General features: G+C 41.9%; 2 protein-coding genes across 11 annotated transcripts in view; one reads left to right on the forward strand and one right to left on the reverse strand.

Annotated features, from left to right (window-relative positions):
• Positions 1-18,479, forward strand: part of LRRTM3 (leucine rich repeat transmembrane neuronal 3) — an 87,530-nt gene extending 69,051 nt beyond the window's left edge. For 2 of the 3 annotated variants that reach the window (XM_038140215.1, XM_038140214.1), the window contains one exon: positions 17,940-18,479. In XM_038140215.1, the coding sequence (XP_037996143.1) occupies positions 17,940-18,149 (210 nt within the window). In that variant the 3' untranslated portion in view covers positions 18,150-18,479. The remainder of the gene's footprint in view (positions 1-17,939) is intronic. The other variant, XM_038140216.1, reaches the window with a different exon arrangement.
• Positions 1-20,674, reverse strand: part of CTNNA3 (catenin alpha 3) — a 421,074-nt gene that overhangs the window by 291,366 nt on the left and 109,034 nt on the right. The gene's annotated exons all lie outside the window — the stretch shown is intronic.

Below are 20,674 nucleotides of genomic sequence, written 5' to 3' on the forward strand. Positions count from 1 at the left end.
CACCGATTAACAACCACTTCACAGGCTGCTGTACACACCGAACCACAGCCTAACTCACCATCCTCCTCCTCAAGAGCTGGAACTGCAGCTCACAGTCAAATGCAGCTGTGCAGGGGGACCATGGGACGTTAGAAATGCCAGCCAGTGCACAACCTGGCTGTGGCTTTTAAAAATCCCCTGACAACGAGCAGATGCCCAGCACAATGTACCAAACTGAGGCTTGTACTTGTACCCCACTGAGGCTCGCACCTGTACCCACTGTCACGTACTGAGCCCCGATGGCAAATTAACTGGGAGAGCTCTGAGAGCACACCACATTACATACTTTTCCAATACTCTGAAATCTTGATTTAGTAAATCCTCTCACCCTGACTTATAATAAGTGAGTGATGATCCAAAGCCTGGATTTGGGGAATTATCCAAGGACTAACAGTATCTTTGTCAATGAGAATGAATATATCTGTCAGTCTCACTGTTAATTCAGGAGGCAGTAGAAAATATTATTTGATCAAAGTATCCATAATGCTTCAAAGGCCTGTAACAGATCAGATGCAATACTGAGATGAGACATCAACCTTCAATTCTTACCGTGTATTTGAACAGAGATACAGCAGTGCATCACATTAAGTAGGTGCCACAAAAATGGGAAATACCTATGAAACTGGTAAGATACTAGCAATTAAAAGAATAAAGGAATGTTTTACAGTGACTAGTTTAAAGATCCCCATCCTATACTTTCAGCAAGATAATTTGGCAATAAACAGCCAATAACATTAGGAATAAATATGTATATAATTCTCTAGTCTAAACATTCTTTCCAGTCCAAAGTCTACTTGTGCATACAGACAACATAAGCATCTGTTCAACTTCAGCCAAAAAAAACAAAAAAGTGTAGCAGGAAAACTGTTATGCTAAAATCTTTCTGCAAAAAGATTTTCACTTCTTAAAAAATGTAAATTAAATGGAATTTCTGTTATTCAGTCCAGATTTATCTGTCAACAAGCTGCCAGATCCTTAGTTGAGGCTACAAAGGCTGAACTCTACTGGAGGACCCAATTCCCCCTTTGGTGGCAATCAACATTAGATTTGCTGTGAACAAAGCACTTTGGGATCCCTTTTCTGTCAAGAGGTAAAAAACCTCTTTGCATACCCTATTAACCAGTACATGAGAAAAGTACTTTACAGTTCAGAAAAACAGAGATGGTATTTTACAGTATAAATGTATCAGACTTCTTTTATATTTGTCACATCTAGATAAACAGTATGGTAATGGTAGTATGGCATTTTTTGTAAGTAGGTCACCATAAATACTTGGAATTATATTACATTTCTCAAACCTGAAAAGTGGGACCTTATCCTGCCAGTTGTGCCTCTTGGCACGTCTACCTTAGACTTGCAGCAAACATTTCTGCAAATAGGAAAGAGCCAAAACCAGAGATTTTAACCTAATCTACAAACCAACTGGTTTCCAGAGCCTGTAATACCCTAGAGTTATGACATCTTCATGATTAACAGGGCTGTCAGCACTGTCTGCTTAGGTGATGGAGGAGTCCAAATGTTTCACTGGAAACTAATCCTGACTCTATCATCCAGGAGCTCAATAATGGCTTACAGGTTAAAAACGTCCTAAAAATGAGCCACTGGGCTGGCTGGTTTGACAAGTACTTGCCAAAAGGAAGTATCCTAGAGGTTCTGAATACATCCTGAATTACTGAGGGAAAAAATGGACTTTACGTGCACTTCTTGCCCCTGCAGATTACAGCTTCCCTTCCCAGCCAGCCAGGGCCAGTCTTTGAGGAGTCAGGACATGAGGTAAGGGGACAGCACCAAGAGCCTCTCTCTTTGTGCCCTTCTCAATGCCTCTTCACTTGGTGTTTCAGTAACACGCAAGCCAAGCAATCCTTCATGCTCTGGCTCTGAAGATGCTGAGTGAGAGTGTTTTGCAATGGAAAGGTGGAACCACATGGTTAATTTGGGGTTTTTCTCCCTGAAACAAGAAGAGATTGGTATCATCAAAAGAAACGTAGGAAAAACAGGAAAAGCGGGTCCCATCCAGACTTACGGCATCTTAATATCACAGCACACATAAGAAAAGTTTGGGTGATGCAGATGAAACAGGGTTCACACAGGAGATGTGCTTTATTTTACTGTTGCACATTCTGTCCCAAGTGGCGCTGCAATGCTGAGCAAGGGAAAAGATAGCTGATAGCTGGCAGGGGCACTGTGAGTCGTTTAATTAAAAGAAGTTACATCCTGGCCAGGGCTTTATGTTAAACAATTTGCTGTTTAAGCAACCACCTGTTCCATCAACTTAGAATTGGCTCTGATTGAGGAAAAAATTTAGAGACTAAGCTGAGAAGTATTCATAACTCTCCAACACTGACGAAAAATAAAAAGTTTGAAAAGACATACAGTTCTATCCATCAAAGCAGAAGATTCCATAAAATCAGTATTAAACACATTTGTTGAATGTATTTTAGATGTTAGAAAACCCACTGAGCAGGCACATTCCTGATTACAGAATGAAATGAAAGCAGATAAAGACTCTGCCAATCCTCATTCTACCACTTCCATACAACTGAGCTCTCAGGAGTCAGTGCTGAGCTGAGCCACACGTACAGAGGGACGTCCAGACAGCACCAACACACATGGCTGTGTCAGCAGCAGGGCTGCTTGAGCCACTCCAGCCAGAGGAGACAAGGAAATGATCGAGCAGCTGTCCCACCAGCTCCCCTGATGCTGCACACAACTCAGTAGGTCACAGGCCCAGCACAGCAGGCAAACTGAGAAGGAGCCCTGGCCTAGGGGAACAACACTGGAGAGACACATCAGTAAATTATACTGTGGCAAAGACTGCCACAGCTCTGACACCAAGCACTGAGGCTCCCAAACACTCCTGCTCTCACTGCATTCATTTTTTCCAATCAGACACCTAGACAAGCTTAGCTTTTTAAAACCTTCTTACAACATGTGCACTCGTGCCGCTTTTCAGCGGAGGTCCTACCCCAGCAATGTCATCATGCTTCTCATCTTTTGGCTGAGCTGCAATTTCCTTACCTTCCTCAAGTTATCCAAACAAGCTGCAGGAGCTAAAGATTGTCTTGCCCTCGCCCTGAGATCTCTGCACAGCTCACCCAGGCTTTCCTCCTGGGCTGTGGGCAGCAGGAATGCCCCTGAGAGCTGGGGGCAGCACAGCAGTGCCAGTGCAGGAGGCACAGCAAATGCAGCACGAAGAACAAGCTGGCTGCTCAAGTGCAGTAAAAATCCTACAGTCCAGAGACTCTGACTGCTGCAGGGAAGCCAAGAGGTGATACAGAACAGCAGCACATCACTCAAACCTCTTCAGGAGTGGAAAGGAACAGAAAGCACAGGTAGATTAAGGATTGAGCCTAGAATGCTTTCAGGATTTGTTTGTTTGTCTGCCTCACTTTCTTTTAGTCAAACAACATATGTGAAAACACCACATACTAATTGAATAGAAACCAGAAAATAAAGAATCTCAGAAACTGAAAATCCATTAGGCTGTATGTATTGCTCTTAAAGAATATAAGATAATCTGTTAATGAAGAAGAAATGAGCATATCAACAATTCAATACAAATCATCAGCCCAAGCAATTGCATTAGCTTCTCTGAATGGCAAATAACTTTTACTCTCCTCATTTTTGCTCTTTAAAGCTTTTCTTAAAAAAAAAAAAAAAGACAAAGCACGTTATTTATTCAAATTACATAACTACTTCTCAGAATATGAATTTATTAGGCTGTTTTGAAAGCTCTACTGCAATTTTTACATTTAAGTGTATGATGTGAATGATGGCCTGTACTGAAAAAGTTGGCTATCTAGGATGCTAAGTGGTTTGTCTTATAGATACAAACCGAGCTTAAAATTAATTATTCCTCCTTTCCTTGCTGCACTCTTCTCAAGTTGCCACCTTATCTCTGGAGTAGTTCATTAGATAATTCTTTTCATCCCTTTTCTCAGTAACATCAAGAAAAGGGTTATCTCTGAATAGGGTGTTCTTCATAATTTTACTTTCTTTTAAACCATCAGTTATTACTTCTATATAAGCCAACTTACAACCAGCCCTGTTTTGAGATTTGAAAGCCAATCTGCACTGTAGAAACAGAGAAGGTAAATCCAGCCCTGCCTGAGCAAAGGCAGTGGGTTGGCAGTGCCAGCCTGGCACACAGCCCCTGTGTGGCCAGTGGGATGCGAGGCAGCAGCTGCACAGCACAGGCAGCAGGGCAGGAGCTCCCTGGAGCCCTCTCCCTGCCCTGCAGGCAGGAGAGTGACTCCTGCGCAGAGTCACTGAGTGTTCTCAGACAGCCAGAGCCCAACCTGGGCATTCCACTCGTGCCAGAACACCATCTGCAGACGAGACCCGCCTGTGACACCTTAGGGAACGACAAACACAATGACACAGAAAACGCAAGGTACGAGCTGAACTGGCAGGAGAGCTACAAAGGACTGCTCTGTGCTGACCGTGAAGCAAGAGCATTTTCTGGGGCAACCACTGCAGCGTTAATCAATCTGCACACCAATTTCCTTTAAAGTTACTTCATTCTCAAGCCAGTCTTCGCTTACCACAGAAATTCATAGAAGTGAAATAAGTGCTTCAACAATCAGTAATTTGGCTGTCTTTCCTAAATCATGATGCTCAAATAATTATTTTATCGCCTTTCTCTTCCAACACACTGCCAAATTCCACATTTCCACTAAGTCCTCAAGTAATCCTAGGAAAAAGCAATATTTTCTGGGCAGCACTTGGCCTTCCCCAGACCCATTTCCTACCAATGCCAGATGCAGAGTGCAGATACAATCAAAAACTTTTAGGAAGGCAAATTCCAAGTGAGGCCCAGCCTGTGTGGCTGGGACACAAAGTGCCTGCAGAAGCACAGTCTTCTAATAAACTCCTGGGGGACCAAAGGCAGCTGCCTGACTCAGGAGCAGTGCCACGGACTCAGTGCATGACGAGGAGAAGGGAGCAGCACTGAAATCTTCATACGCTTCCCTTTTATAAATCCTTGTGCCCGTAAAAGCAAATAGGAGTTACAAAATATGTTGCTAATGTTCATGAGGTTGGAGAATTTTTTTTCTGTACAACTGTAAAGTCCACTGTTAGAAAACAAACGTGACCCATTGCAGTGAACTTCACCAGCTTTGGGGTAAGAACTCTTTCACAGGGAATTTTCCAGTATAAGTTTGAGACTGGCAGATTTCTGCACCAGCCACCTGCATCTTTGGGTAGTTCAGCTGAATAGTTCTCTGCTCATCTATTTTAATGTGCAAAGCACATTACCCAAAGGAACAAAATGATAAATAGCAAACTATTCTTTAAAAAGGCAGAAAATATCTCTGTCACATAAAGTTCTATCAAATATTTATCTCTTATTCTAAAATCTTCAGATTTTAGAATAAGAACTAAAAAACTTCTGCCCAAATATTTAAAAAGAAGGTTTGTAATTAGATGTGTTCTCTCTTTGACATCTGATTATGAAATTTGGTCACATTTTCAGCCCACCTGCTGTGCAAATTAAACAACACAAACCCAGATTTTGAAAAAGCAGTACTAGAAATTAATTTTGCTTTAGTCATTCACATGCAAATTCTTGTACCTTGTTTTACACAAAGGTTTTCAAAGGAAATGGCTTTAAAGAGGGATTTGTGAGAGGTAAAGTTAGCCAAGACAATTCTCTGTGGAACAACACAGAGGTGTCTCCAAAGCCCTTGGCTCACCCAGCAGCTGAGCGGGCCCCTCTGCAGGTCTGCTCAGCACTCAGAAGCAGCGCTGCAGGCAAACCCTGCCTGCCATCCCTGCAGGGCTCCAGCGTGCGAGCAGCGCCTGGAGCTGCAGCACGTTCCCAGGAGCAGCCCTAAGGCCTGCCAGCAGCCCCCGACCACAGAGCAGGTGCTCAGCAGGGATCTCGTGGGCTGCAGAACCACAAGAGCACTCCATGGTGACCCACCAAGTGGAGAAACCCAGCTCCTCCTCACCAACAGAAGGCACTGGAGCTGGGAATGCCAGCCCAGCAGTATGTGAGCAAGCTGTCACTGCTCCTTTGCCAGCAAGCCTGTACAGAGAGCAGCACTCCTCACCAGTGACACCTTCTGACCTTCTGGTGCTTTATGGCTACCAAACACTAAAACAGAATTTATGACTGAATAGTCACACTGCTCAGAACCACTTCTGCCTTCAAACCCCTGACACTCGACAGGTGCCATCAGAGCCCTACACATGGGACAAGCCAGAGTCTGCACCTGGCTTTTGACTGCTATGCTCAGGGAGAATGCAGAAATGCCTAAGGAATTTGAAAGGAAAAAAACGGGGTCCCTGCCACATCGCGATGCATGACACACACCAGACACTGATCTGCCCGAGCAGCCAGATGGTAACAAACAACTGACATAGGGATTATCTACATTCTGTCCTGACAACTTAATTAAGTCATTTAATTAGTAACAGCCATCAAGTATTGCACTGGCACTGTCAGTAACTCCATCTATTGTTGCTGGATTACCTTTCTTGTCTGTGTTTAATGTCTGAGATGAGATGTGATGATACTTTGTGACCACCATCCTGCTAATGGCATGGTTTGGCCTGAGCAAAGAACTAATCCTTGAAATTATTCTCAAGGTACTCAGAATTGGTCAAAAAGACATGGATGGATATTTTACAACAGAGAATTGCAATTAACAAAATTAATTTTAAAAAGACAAAGAAGAAGATATACACAATATCTCACTAAGAAGTCTGGAGCAGTTGGATTAGACTACAATTTCTCATAACAATTTTAATACACTATTGCCATTTTACAGATTTAATCAACATTTCAAAAATCAATTTTGATAATTCATATTGTTGAAGGTTTAATTACTAAGACAGCATGTGACAAAAACCAGTTAGAACAAAATATTCTAATTCAAAATGTCAGAAATCCTTAATTGTTTCTTTTTTCATTCTAATTCACACCAACATTTCCCAGATTCTTGAATTTCCATCTAAGTGGAAGTTCATGTTTCAACATCAGGATCTGTCTAGAGCTAGCTAAGGTAGAGCATGAGGCCTCAGAGTGCCAATTTCTCGTTTTGCAAAGCAGCACTGTCTTATTATCTTTAACATGTACAGGCCCATCAACACCGGTGGCTCACACATAATCTTCTCCTTCTCAAGCACAGAGGGAAATCTTTTATTACCAGTACAGTCTTCCCCACCTTGCACCTGCAGGCAGGAAATACCAACCCCAGCCACGCAGGCCAGAACATCCCGTGCACCTGCACCTCCTTGCTGCTTGCACACAGCTGGGCCCAGCCCTGAGCCCTCCAAGCTTGTCCTGTTTGCCACAGAATTCCCTCACTTGTTCACAGAGCAAGTAGGACCTCTGAACAGAAACACATCCAGTCCTGTAAATTCTGTGGAACTTTCCCTGCAGAATTACATAAACCAAATGTATTTACTACATTGTGTGTACTATTATCATTTGTTTCAGAGGAATTCAGACTCCATTCTCCTTCTCCAGACCAGACCTGCGAGAAGCACTGCCAGTGCTGTTCCCATGTGGTGTGCTCCCCTAGGTCCTGGGGGCTCTTGCTAGACATGGGGGTTTAATACTGCTTAACAGCTCAGGCTGCATGAAAAGAACCATCCTCTGCCTACTCACAATACCAAAAATACTGCAAGCAGCTTCTTTCATTACACAGCAACCTGACCCCATTTTGACCTAAAGGACACATGGTGACCCAAAACAGCGTGCAGCCAGGGCTATTGATTGCTCTCTCCACAGCTGAAGTAAGAAAATAAACATATTTGTATGGGTTCTAGCGAGGATGAAGGGGACTGGGTGTAACTGGCTGGCTCTAAAGAAATATCCCAACCAGTCTGCCCTTCCCTCACTGCTCAGGATTTCTTTAAAGAGGAAATGCACTTTACCTGTACAAACCAGAAAGGAATACCACTGGCACAAAGTGGTGAGCAGGATGGGGCTTAAAGCACCCCTTGTCAAAAAGGCCACGAAGAGTCAGGACAGCCCAGAGAGGCAGAGAGGACAGCCCAGAGAGGCAGAGAAGACAGCCCAAAGAGGCAGACAGCCCTGTGCCCCAGCGTGGCCGCAGCCCCGACACCACCAGGGCAGGGCAGCAGGAGCTGTGCCCGCGGCCCGCCGGGCCGAGCTCGCACCCCGAGCCCCGCCGGGCCGCCAGGGCAGGGCAGGGCAGAGCAGGGCAGCGCAGGGCAGAGCAGGGCAGGGCAGGGCAGAGCAGGGCAGGGCAGGGCAGGGCAGAGCAGGGCAGGACAGGGCAGGGCAGGGCAGGGCAGGGCAGGGCAGGGCAGAGCAGGGCAGGGCAGGGCAGGGCAGAGCAGAGCAGGGCAGGGCAGAGCAGGGCAGAGCAGAGCAGGGCAGGGCAGGGCAGGGCAGGGCAGAGCAGGGCAGAGCAGGGCAGAGCAGAGCAGAGCAGGGCAGGGCAGAGCAGGGCAGGGCAGGGCAGAGCAGGGCAGGGCAGGGCAGGGCAGAGCAGGGCAGAGCAGGGCAGGGCAGAGCAGGGCAGCGCAGGGCAGGGCAGGGCAGGGTTGAGCAGGGCAGAGCAGGGCAGGGCAGGGCAGGGCAGGACTGGGCAGAGCAGGGCAGGGCAGCAGCGACCAGCACCCAGCTCATCTCCGAGCAGCCACAGGGGCTTTACAACAACTGCTCCGGGACCTGGCTGTGCAAACTGCTCCGCTCAGCCTGGAACCCTGCCTGCACACCTCGGACACAGGGAATTGCCTATGCCCCCTTGTTTACTATAACCTCGTTCACTACAATTTCCCTGAACCTCTGCCAAAGTAACTCATTAGCGCAGCGTTTAAGAGTGGAAAGGACAGCCTGGCTATCCACAAACTGTCACTTCATATTTGGAATGTCTGGCCTCGATTTTAGAGGAGTTAATATTAAATTAACCAAGTAATGCTTTACTGCCCTGAGAAATTTGTAGTCCTAAACAGAGGAATTGTTTATTGTGGCCAATTCAATACATGAACAGCCAGCCTGAATGCCACACAAATGTCATAGCAGCAGTGCAACTAACAGGCACGACAGAAATATTTTTTTAACAAGTGAAAATAGTAACACATCTTAGAAATAAAAAAAATCTAGCATATACTGATATACTGCTTGGGAATGTATCAGAGCTTTTTCCCTCAGGAACTGCACAGTGATAAAATATGGCATGAAGGCCACTCTAAGAGGGAAATAAGTTTAAAAAAAAAACTTTTTCATTAGTATAAATATCAAACAACATACATACAGGATGTGATGTTTAAGGAAAAGAAACAATCTATTATTACTTCCATCGCATCAGAAAATAATGATTTTTTTATCAGTCAGGTATATACAGTAACCTTATTAAGAACCTTTACTGAGAACTGAATGATCAATATATCCCATACTCCCCATCCATAAAATTTATAAATTATATTAAGCCCTGCTCTTGCTTTTCAAGCTGCATCTGGTATTACTCTTCTGTTGTAATATCATTCAATTTTTAACCAGCATCTTTTTTTAATTTACTTAAATAATTACACAGAGCCCATCAGTAATGTAATCGGAAATACTTCACTCAGAAGAGTTTTATGAAATTATACTATTCTGCGGAAATAAATAAAACAAACACTGCCCGTTTCATGGTAAAGTCCAAGAACCAAATCTGACAAAGCAGTATTTTATTTAAACATTAAACGTAAATTTCACTTTTCTTTTAGATATACTCTTCTCTATTAATTTTTTTAAATTTCAGTTAGAAACTTTTTGGTTTAAATTCTTCTGTGTTTAGAGTTGTTTCTCCCAATATCCATTAGGAAGTCTCTTCTCTCTGTGTGAACATATCATTTCTCCTAACACTAACAATGAACAAGGACTCGATTCCAGGAGAGCCTCTGCCAAAACTGCAGTAGCATTTTGGCATCATTCAAAGGGTTTTTTTTAAGATATATAAAAATACTCTTGTTCCAACAATTAGAAAATATCAATATGCCAGTTATTCAACCGAAGAGCAATGGTAGCTATATGGCAAATTGGTCTTTTGCCTATTTAAATTATTCTATGAAAAGATTATCATCCACTCCTCTTTGAACAACACAAACCCACCCCACGGAACAAAGGAAGGATGAGAAAAGAAAACCTGGAATTCTATGCAGCATGCATTACATTTTCAATGAGAACAGCTGCATCACACAGTGCAAAACAGACTTCAAATAGGAAACACTTCCTGCAATAAACAAACCATTTTAGCTTTAGCAAATTATTAAATCCCAAGGGAATCTGTCTGTATCCTTCAACTAATTTAAAGATTTGCATGCAAAACTCAGCATGTGGGGCACATTTGGATTTGAGTCAGGTACTTTAAGGGACTGTGAGACCATAAAAATCAGCAAATGGATTAAAGCAGACTCAGTACAGGCTTTCCATCTCTGACAGGTATGCCTGGATTAGTCACTGGAATAACATTACTCATAGTTTAAGCTGATGTAAACTGTGAATGTTAGATTTTTAAATAATTTGAGAACACTGTGCACAAAGCAACACCACTCTATAGAAACAAACTGTTGGAAATGTAAAGAGAGATTCCTATTGCAGCATGCCTGGGACTGAAATGAAAACCCCATGATTAACATCCTCATTGTTCAGGAGTAGTTTCCTGTGCCCAAAGAGGCACTTGGATGTTATGCCTTTAAATGATCTGCACACACCAGACAGCTCGAGGTATGCCTGGGCTCAGCACAGCACCACGAAATGCACCAGGACACAGAGCAGGGGAACTGAGGGATTGGGGGGGTATTGTTTGTGGTTTTAAACCCTTCCTGTGTGTGTTTTTACACACTTCCTATGGCTCTGGGACTTGACAATACATGGGAATATCCCTGATGCTGTATCACTGACCACTGAATGCCTCAAATTCCCTGGCACTCGGCTGGGAGTGCTGTACTAGCAGTGGAACACTGCGACTGCACCCCCCTGCACCAGCTGAAGAACATCCTGCCTGACACAGGCCAAGCTAACAAAATTAAGCATGACTGCATCTGCAGGAAGGGCTTTGCCAGCACACCTCTGCTGAGCCAGTGTCATGGCTTCAGCTACCAGAACATTGTGGACAGGATTCTGTCAGCTGCAGATGAGACAGAAAAAGCTGTCCCCCAGAAATGTCAGGAGAAAAGCATCGAAAACATCAGCTTTTGGTTGGGTTTTGTGTTGTTTTGGTTTTTTTTAATTGGTACCCCACTTTAATCCCAAGATACCTGTAATTCAGAATACAAATGAAATATATAGTTTGTCTTCAACTCAGTTTCTACACACTAAATTTGGGGAAAAAAAATCAAGCTAGCAGAGTAACTAAGGCCTCCTCCTCGCTCTCAGACACAAGTCCCTCTTCCCATCAGAACTATAAATCTTGTGGCCCTGGTTTATGACATCCCAGGGAAGCCCACTTTACCCAAACGCATGCAGGTGTCATCAGCTCATGCAGCACTTGGCAGGATCAGCCTCTGGACAGCCCAGAACCACAGTCACAGTCCATGCAGCAGCAAGACTGTTTCAGTAGCAAGGGCTGACAACTAATACCCAAAACTCAGAACCACAGAGCGTGGTTACACGGCTTGTCTCAGCAACACCAGACTCTCCTGGATCTGAAAGCCTCTTCTGGGACACAGCACTTAAGGGAAGAGAGCATTAGGGCATCTCAGTGAAAAGCAGCCAGAGACAGTGCAGACTGAAAGAAAGCAAAGGTGAATGAGATAACAGACTAATGGCAGCCAACATCAATATAACTGGAAGATGGAGAGCTTACACAAATTACTAATAGGTCAGTAATAAGAAGGATTCTTCCTCCCTAAGACAGAAATAGAGGGAAAACTATAAAACAAAGCAAGTAAGAAAGGTTAAGATTGTGAAGGTAAGAAAGAGAAAGGGCAAAGCATAAAAAGGATGATGTTGACATCATCAGTTTATCAAGTTCCTTGGTATTTTCTAAACCCCCTCTTACGGGAGTTTTAATAAGCTTTCACTAAATTTAGAACTTAGCCTTCATAGTTAAATATACAAACTATATAAAATTTCCCAACTGTTCACACAATGAAAAGCAAAGAACCAGCTAAAGATTGTATAAATAAAAATACTTTCCTCTTCTTAAGGTAAACTCATGACCTGTGGAGTTTGAGTTGTGGTTCGGAATACTCAGAGCAGCTAATACTTCAGCTTCTGGTTCATTCAGTGTTGTTTATGCTGCTGCTGTTTTAATTCTCTGTAAACAAGCCTGATGAAAAGTAATGAGATTGCCTGTTATAGTACTTATGGGATATGAAAATTGCCTGTTACATTAAAATAATTAGAGAAGAAAATAAGATCATATTAATCGCACTCTACAGAAGCCTACCCAAGGCATGCAAACCCATCCTCTGAGGATCACAAAAAATTCTACTTAGAGCCCACTGAGGGCACAAAAATTTCAACCATCAACCAAACCAGGAACAATTAATAAAAATCTGTGAAGATAACTGCAGTTGGTGTGGAGTAAATGAGTGGATATTGCAGCTGGCAGTCTACAGTGGGTTTTGTTCCTTATGAGAAATACCCCTGATTACCATGAACAGATCTTGCTCTGCAAAACACCAAGTGTGCCCTTGGGTTTGAAGAAGACTTGCTGCACGAGCAGGCCCCAGACTCTTTAACTGAACAAGGCACTCTGATGTTCAACCAAGCCTGCTTGGACAAGTTTTGAAGAACTTTAAATTACTGTTTGTTCTACTTCATGATACAAGAGATTTTGATTTAAGGGAGACAGACCTCCCCTAACCATGAAACATATCTATAATGTAAATCCAATTAATTTCATTGGTTTTCTACTTAGCATTCTAGAACTTTCAGAGGAGAAGGGAAGGTGGTGCACTGACCTCTCCCAGGGCTTGTCCACATGTTTGCATGTACAATATACACACATTACCTACGTATGTGGCTTAAACACACATTCTCCGAGACACCTCTACAAATTCACTTTTCAAAGATGTCTTTTTAATGCACTTTTATTCATAAAATTCCCCTCATATTTCACAGTAATCTATTGATTGCTAAATAGAGAATCATAACTAAGATACAGCATGAGGCTCAGGTTCTCCAAGCTGCAACACCTTACAAAGACAAAAGACAGCTCCTTTCTTCTACCTGCAGCAATGCTAGGCAAAACTTCCATTTGAGTCCATTATTTATCCAGCATCTAAAGTAAAAGCTTTATCTGTGTTGATTCACTTTTAGTCCCACCAAGTTCAGCAGTGTTGGTGTTAAATGATACCTCGGTAATTTTGCCTGCAGAGCCTATCTAATAAACACCAAATTTTGCATACAAATTAAAAACAAATGAGAAGCCTAAAAAGGTTAGTGCTCAGTTAGATATGGATCTAATTGTAATAACATTTTAGAGCTACTTTAGGATAATGTACACCTCTATTAAATATTATGAACCATATTTAAAGCAACTGAATGGATTAATCTTTATTTAGTCACACACTCTCACACTGACTTCCTTAATTCACTTTACTACATTAGAACTTGAAGGACTGCTATTAAAAAGAAACAAAATTCCAAAACTGCAGGTTATTTAAATTAAAAACAAAACCAAACCAAACCAACCAACAAATAAAAACCCAAACAACCAAAGGAATCCACACAGACAAAAAAAAACCAAACAAAAAAACCTCAACCAAACAAAAAAAAAAAAAAAAAAAAAAAAAAAAAAAAAAAGGAGATATTTACTTTGTCAGGCAGAAGAGTGTTTATAACTTGTTCATTTTTCTAACATTATTAGCAAGCATAAGTGTCTAACTGAAAAAATGTAATACATACTCCTTTCAGAGTCAAGCATGCAATTAGAGCTAATCAAGACACAAGTTGTTCTCATCTTACAAATGTCACATTCTTTGCAGGAAGGAAATAAATATGCCCCTGTACAAATTTTAGGAAAATTAACAACATGAAAGACAGAATGTCCAGCAACTAGGAAGCCATGGCTCATTATGTCTTAGCCTGAACCCCAGTGAACCGAATCAGTGGAACACAAAACCTTTTCCTTCTGAGTTCTCCTCTTCATTATCATCTTCTTAAAATTAAGAAGAAAGGGCTCAGCAGCTGTTAGCAGCTATTCACTCTGGCATTTCAAAAATTGGTAAAGGTGACTGTCAAAATTAGTATGTGCAAATTGCTGAGAATTTTTTTTTCAATTCCTTCTACTTTAAGATATCAAGTCTACATTGACATAATAAAAAAATAGCCTTGTTTTCCCATGGAACTTATCTGTGGATGAATGCTCTCTATACTCTCTTCCAATCCTCAGAAAATACCATTTACTGTTCAAGTGTCCAACATTCAAAGCAAAGCTTCAGAAGTTCTGGTCTTTGTTTGTCAAGGTGATTTTTTTCTTTTTAACACCACTCTCCCTTTCCCAGGGAATGTGCTGCATCATAAATTACTGAACAGTCGTGTTGAACACTGAACAGGAAAGATTACTATTACAGATGGACTATAATTCTAATCATGCACTTAGTCAAGATTTTTTTAGTATCAATAAAAGCCTAGGGCATTCAGTCACTGAAACAACTGAAATCTAGACACAGCAGCTACTTCAGTAAGAGATTATTTTGTTTGTATTGCCATGGAGACAATGGGTCCTCCCCCTGAGAGTGACTCAAGTGACGGTTTAAAGGACTTGAAAGGATTTCAGGCTCCTCATCTGCCCTTTGCTTCCTCACTCTGGTCTTCCTCTGCCAGGAAGGTGCCATTGAGTCTGACACAGCAGTGAAGGCTGGGCACAAAGCACCTGTGTGGATCCAGCTGCATTGTTTCTCACTATGTGGGACCCCAAGTTAACCACCGACGAACATGTCAGAATAGAAAAACTGCCAAAGCCGAGCAGGACACATGAAACATCCCACAACTATGTAGCAGAAAAAAAGCAAGAGTTCCTCAGTACTGGAAATTGATAGCTCTGGACAGGTGTGCCCTTTGAAGAGAAAACACAATTCTCCCTCAGCAAGAGACCATTAACATTTGTGTGAAGAACAATTTTGCTGTTCAGTGAAAGCTATTCTTGCTGCTTATACTTTTGGTAGGTTGGTAGGTTTTTAATTACAGCCTGAACTGAGTAGAAAATGAGTTTGAGAGAAGCAGGGGAAAGCCTGAAAAAATCTTTCCCTTTGCATTTGACTCCTCCATGTCACTGACAGGAAAACTGGTGGAGTTGATGCCTGTCCTTGGGACATCTTGTGCCAAAGCTCTCAGCAGCTGATCCAACAACCCACTGCCCTTTACCAGGCCTTCAGAACTGGGACTTGGAAGGGTTGAAGTATGTAAACATGAAAGAACCATCTAAGAATTGAGAAGTTTGAAGGAAAACAGAGGTCTTTAGGAGTGACCAGAGATTCCTGTAGCCATCTTTCATCAGCACTTTCAAGGGACAACAATTCAGCCTGAAGCACTCACAGTGTGGCCTCCTCACAGTGTATGCAAATCACCACAAAAAGTAACTTCTGGTAACTTTACCCCCACAGCTGAAATACTTCTTGGTAGGGGAGCCAGAAGGATCTGAACTCTAAATCCAGGACCATCACAAATTGGCTGTAACAGATTTATCTGCTCCTTTAACAGAAGTTTCAGCATCTCCCTTGTTTCACAGCGTAGCAGTTTTAAGTAAGTGGTTAGAAAAGCAGACAGTGAAAGAGAAGGGACAAGATGATAATCAGATAGGTATTTTCATAACTGGCTATCAGACAGCTCTAGGGCATTCTAGAAAGAAATTAAGGGACTTGTTACATGTAAGACCTGCCCAAGTTACAGGGAGAACTTAAATGCAGGGGTACAGAGGCAGGAGATGTAAATGTAGGTACAAAACATTAGTCCTGTCCTAAGACCCCTTAAGGAAAATAAGTCAAAAAGACAAACTGATGGATGGTGAAGTATCAGGTTTGCTTTGAAGTTCATTTGAAATAATAAGAATCTTCCCATGGCCACACATAAAGCATTTCATTTTGATTTGTGTCCATAATAGCTGTATAGCTCCCTGGTATGTATTATAAGGGCCTGCTCCTTTTTATAATTGAAGGCAACAGCAAAACTTGAACATGAAACAGATGAAATTCTCACATATTGACCATATGCTGATATACCACATTCCCATGCCTATTCTGCATATGACACTCTGATTACACTGTAATTCTGTACATTTTTAGAACGACACATCACAGCTCTATCACTTCTACTGCTTCCATCTTCAGTTCATTTCATTCTCCTGTTTCAGTGTGGTTTATTCTTTTTTAGCTCTGTCATCTTCATGGAAAATATTCCATTGCCCTATTGTAATTTCCCATCACAACATTCTAAAGCCACCCAGAACTGTAGCTGTCCCCTTATGCCTTTGTTTTCCAAGTTTTCATTCTCAGGACTCTATGGCTGAGTCTTGAAATCGCCCCAAGAGGTCTGAACACCCCATGTCCACGAAATTTAACAGAATATCAAAATCCTTAGGGTGAAAATATTGCCCCTAATTCTAAATACAATACAATCAGAACAAAATGCAATTTTGTGTCTTATGAAAGTGCAGTCAAGGTCAAGCAACCAGGTAGGAACACAGGCACAACAGCAGCAGCTTAATAAATGCTGTAAGGCCTTTGCAAGAACCTTTCCCACCTTTGCCAACTGCTGAGATATTCATCTGGAGCTATGAGTGTTCCTCCCCAGCCAGCTCACATCTGTTTAGAAGTAAACACACTTCTGCAGGCTAGAGAAAATAACCCATTTCCTGCAGATCCCTCTGATTGCTACAGAGAGACCAGACCTAAATTATCTACCTCCTTTTTTTTTTTTTTTTTTTAAGAAAAAAAAAAAAGGAACTTTCCTTTTAGTCTGTGGTAACATTTCAACTGCCAGTGATGATCAAAAGAAAAATGAAGGAAAAAAAAATCAACATTCCAAACACCGGACTACATTCTTTTCAGGACTGGAAAGAATTATTTATAAAAATATTCTGGTTTGCCATACAGTTTTGTAAGTACAAACTTTTAGCTGCACTTTCTCTGTAAAGTCTAGAGTTTTACACTTCCTGACTGAAAAGACAGAGGGAACTTCCCCCTCACTGCACAGAAATGTAATACTATGCAATGAAATTCAGCCTGCAGGACAGATGCCTCCTTGAATAGAAACTGCAACGTGAAGGCTTCTGAACTGTAAATCTAAGATGAGCTGGGGCATTGTGATGCTATCTGAACCTGAACTCCAGACAATATGAAGCTCACATATCACTGGTAATTAAACACTGCTGTTGCTGTCAGAGATGAGAACTATTACAATTGCTGTGATATTATTATTTATTAATTTTAAAGAACAGGAGGTTCTTCATAACTAGAAATTTTATTGAGACACATCCCACAAGGAATGAAAACAGGAAGGAAAACTGCAAAAGGAGGAGATACAAATAGGAATGTTCCCTGTTTATTACAATGCCAGGATGGCTGAGGTCTCCTTCCCCGAGCACTTCAACAGTAGGAAGCTTCTCACCCGTATTTCCAAGCACACCAAAGGTATCTCGCTCAGTGACAAGTTCAAGCCACTCACTTGAAAATCATTTACATTTGATGTGCAATATTGCCTGACAGAGTGATTACAGCTGAGGTTAATTACATTCAAAAGATAATTTAACTTGAATCACATCTTAATCTTCTCAAACACATTCAAGCATATACGTAGCCCTGGGCCTCGAGATCCAAGGTGGTGGAGGTCAGGGTTAAAACATCCTGGAGAAGAGCAGGGTGGGAGGAGAGGAGTGGCAGAGGGATACAGAGAGCAGACAGTCTGGTTTTCCAACAAGCAGTTCAGGCAAGTACCATTTGGTAATGTCATTGGTAACTGCTGCTCTTCCCCTCTGTTTTTGCCCCAGATCCCACTGTCCATGAACGTGTCAACCTTTCTGGCCTACGACCAGCCCACGCTGAGCTACTGCGGGGTGCACCACGAGCTGCTGGCCCACAAGCCCTACGAGGCCAGCAGGCAGGAGGAGGCAGTGGACACAGGCCTGGAGGCCGAGCTGGACCTGAGCACAATCACCACGGCGGCGCGGAGCAAGGAGCACGGGCAGCAGCTGCCCTAGGGGCTCCTGGAGCAGGGGCTGCCCCCAAACCCTGTGCAAAGCTCCGGACACCGGTGAGCAGACGGGTCTGTGGAGTGTAGGATCCCCGTGCAAATTAAAAGTCAATCACAAAGATTAATCGTTTCCAGTCTACAATTTGTAATTAGTTCAGTTGTGCAGTATTTTTTTGACTTCAGAGTATGACCCTTGAAAGTGAATCTTTTTCAAAACTCATCCTACCTACCTGTATAAACTGTACAGATGTAATGTATTTTTCATATTGTAAAGTTTCAATTACCAAGAACAACTGGTATGTACAGTGCCATAATTTAATTACGTCTTACTTTACAAGCTTCAGTTTCTAAAGTTTCAAATTAACAAAAGTTATTTCTTGTGTTATTAAGTTACTCTGTTTTGTAGGGATCATTTTGTTACTGCTTTTGTGCCCAGACAACTTTAATCTAAAATTCTGTTCTTTGCAGAATATGCACCATTTTTACTGTGTTTAATGTGTAGAATTTTATCTACTGGTTCCAGAGGGGGGGGGGTTTAACTATTCAAGCTTCTAAGAAATTCTTGAAATATACAGCCAAGTTTTCCTAGAAATTAAAATTTAAAAAAAAATTAATTCTCCTCAAACTTACCTGTTATATTGAAATACAGCCTGATTTTTAACAACAAAGCTTGTTTATGCAACTGTTAGTCAAGACTGATAATATTTTATTAAGTCTCACTGTTCTGCAAGACAATACAGGACAGGAGACTTCAACAGGCAGCTACAAAATCTGCTGTAAGAATCTGCCAAATCAGGCATTTGTATTTCTGCTTAAAGACAAAGGGGTCCAAAACCTACTTATGTCACAGGCAGCTGCTGACAGAAGTGGCATCAGAAACAAATCCTTATACTACTCCTAGAATGTAAAATGTCACTCAAAAGAAACATCCACTTGCTGAAAAATCTAGTAATTTGAAAAAAAATGCTAAAAGTTTACAGTCCTTTAACATTATGATAAAGCAAACAAGGAAAAAAGCCCAAAACCTTTAAAGAAAAAAAAATAATGTAGTATTAAGTCTTTAACAATCACTACACTGCTTATTTGTCTGTCATTTAATATCTGGACTGAAGCATTCTTATACCCCATTCTTTTGTTTTAAATCTTCAAGACTTCTCAACACTGTATTGAGAGTAACTTTTTATAACACTACACACTACCCTGTAATCATAAAAGATTACAGAAATTAGGAAGACATTATATCATGCTGACTCTGTGAAAAATAACATGGGAACACAAGCCTTCCAAAATATAGGAAAAAAAGTTTCATATGGTGAAGCAACTTTTTTATAATAAAGAGAAATTATATAACCACAAATCTATTTTTCTGGATCTTTATCCTACCATATTTTCATGTAGCTTCAAAGCAGAAGACTGAATTTTAAAATTACAGGACAACTGTTTGTACAAAACGGGGTGAATAGAATGAAAATTAGCTTCAAAAATTGGTAACAAATCAATCTGCATTCAGTACCTGTTACGTGGAAACAAAGTGTCAAAAGAGAATACATTGTACTGCTTATTTATTAGCACTTCGATTTTGTAACATATTTTGCATAAATTATTTCCTCTTCAAAACATTAATTGTCTTTGTAAGACACCTCCTTCACCTGCACCCTTCAGTTCTGTATTTCTTCATTACACTGGTTCTTGAATCTGTTACCTTCCACAGTGCTGGAATTTTCCTACACATAAGTCTGAAAACACATTTTGCTAATTGCCCACTGCTAACAAACATGCAGGAGACACTCTGGAGCCCAGTGGCCTTCAGGCTGCAAGAAGAAATCACCTGAATCACTGCACAGCTGGTTTTGAGGTGCAATATTTTGGCATTCTGGCTATTGCAGCAGGCCTGAGCTGGAAGGAGCAAACACCACCCTCCCAAAAGGTGCTTTCAGTTGTTCTACTCTGTCCTTGGACCTGCTGCCCTGGAGTATTTACAGTGTGTGAACAATGTCCTGGCACTAAGGGAGCTACTCCAAATGCCCAAGTGTTCAAAGGTTCCATTCCCAGCACTGGACACTGGTGAGCTTAGACCGGGGAACATGAGAAAATATGTTCTTATGCAGACACAAGAAGTTTTGGATGTATGTTTAAAGAGGCACAGCTGGGTAGATATTCACACACACAGCAGCATTTCCCCTTTTCCTCAATCATGAATCAAAGACTCCCAGTTCCAGATGTTACAGGACAAATGGCAGAAGCAGAGTCACAGAATTAGGCCCTGACAGATTCCTCATACTCTCACAATCACTTCCCAGCCATCTGAAACACTAGGCTCTCTGTAAGCCCAGCAGGCCACTCCAGTGCTCTGCAAGATGGATCCAACATCCAGGGCCCAGCACGGCAGGGGGGTGTGCTCTCCCCAGCCCCAGACTGCTAAAACATGCCTTTCTGTACACATTCAGTGGATACCCTTTTTTAAAATGGACTACATCAGCCTGCAACTTGTTATTCTCAGTAAGACAGATGTCTTCAAGAAAGCTACATGGC

Source organism: Motacilla alba, chromosome 6, assembly GCF_015832195.1.
Source record: "Motacilla alba alba isolate MOTALB_02 chromosome 6, Motacilla_alba_V1.0_pri, whole genome shotgun sequence".
Classification (NCBI taxonomy): domain Eukaryota; kingdom Metazoa; phylum Chordata; class Aves; order Passeriformes; family Motacillidae; genus Motacilla; species Motacilla alba.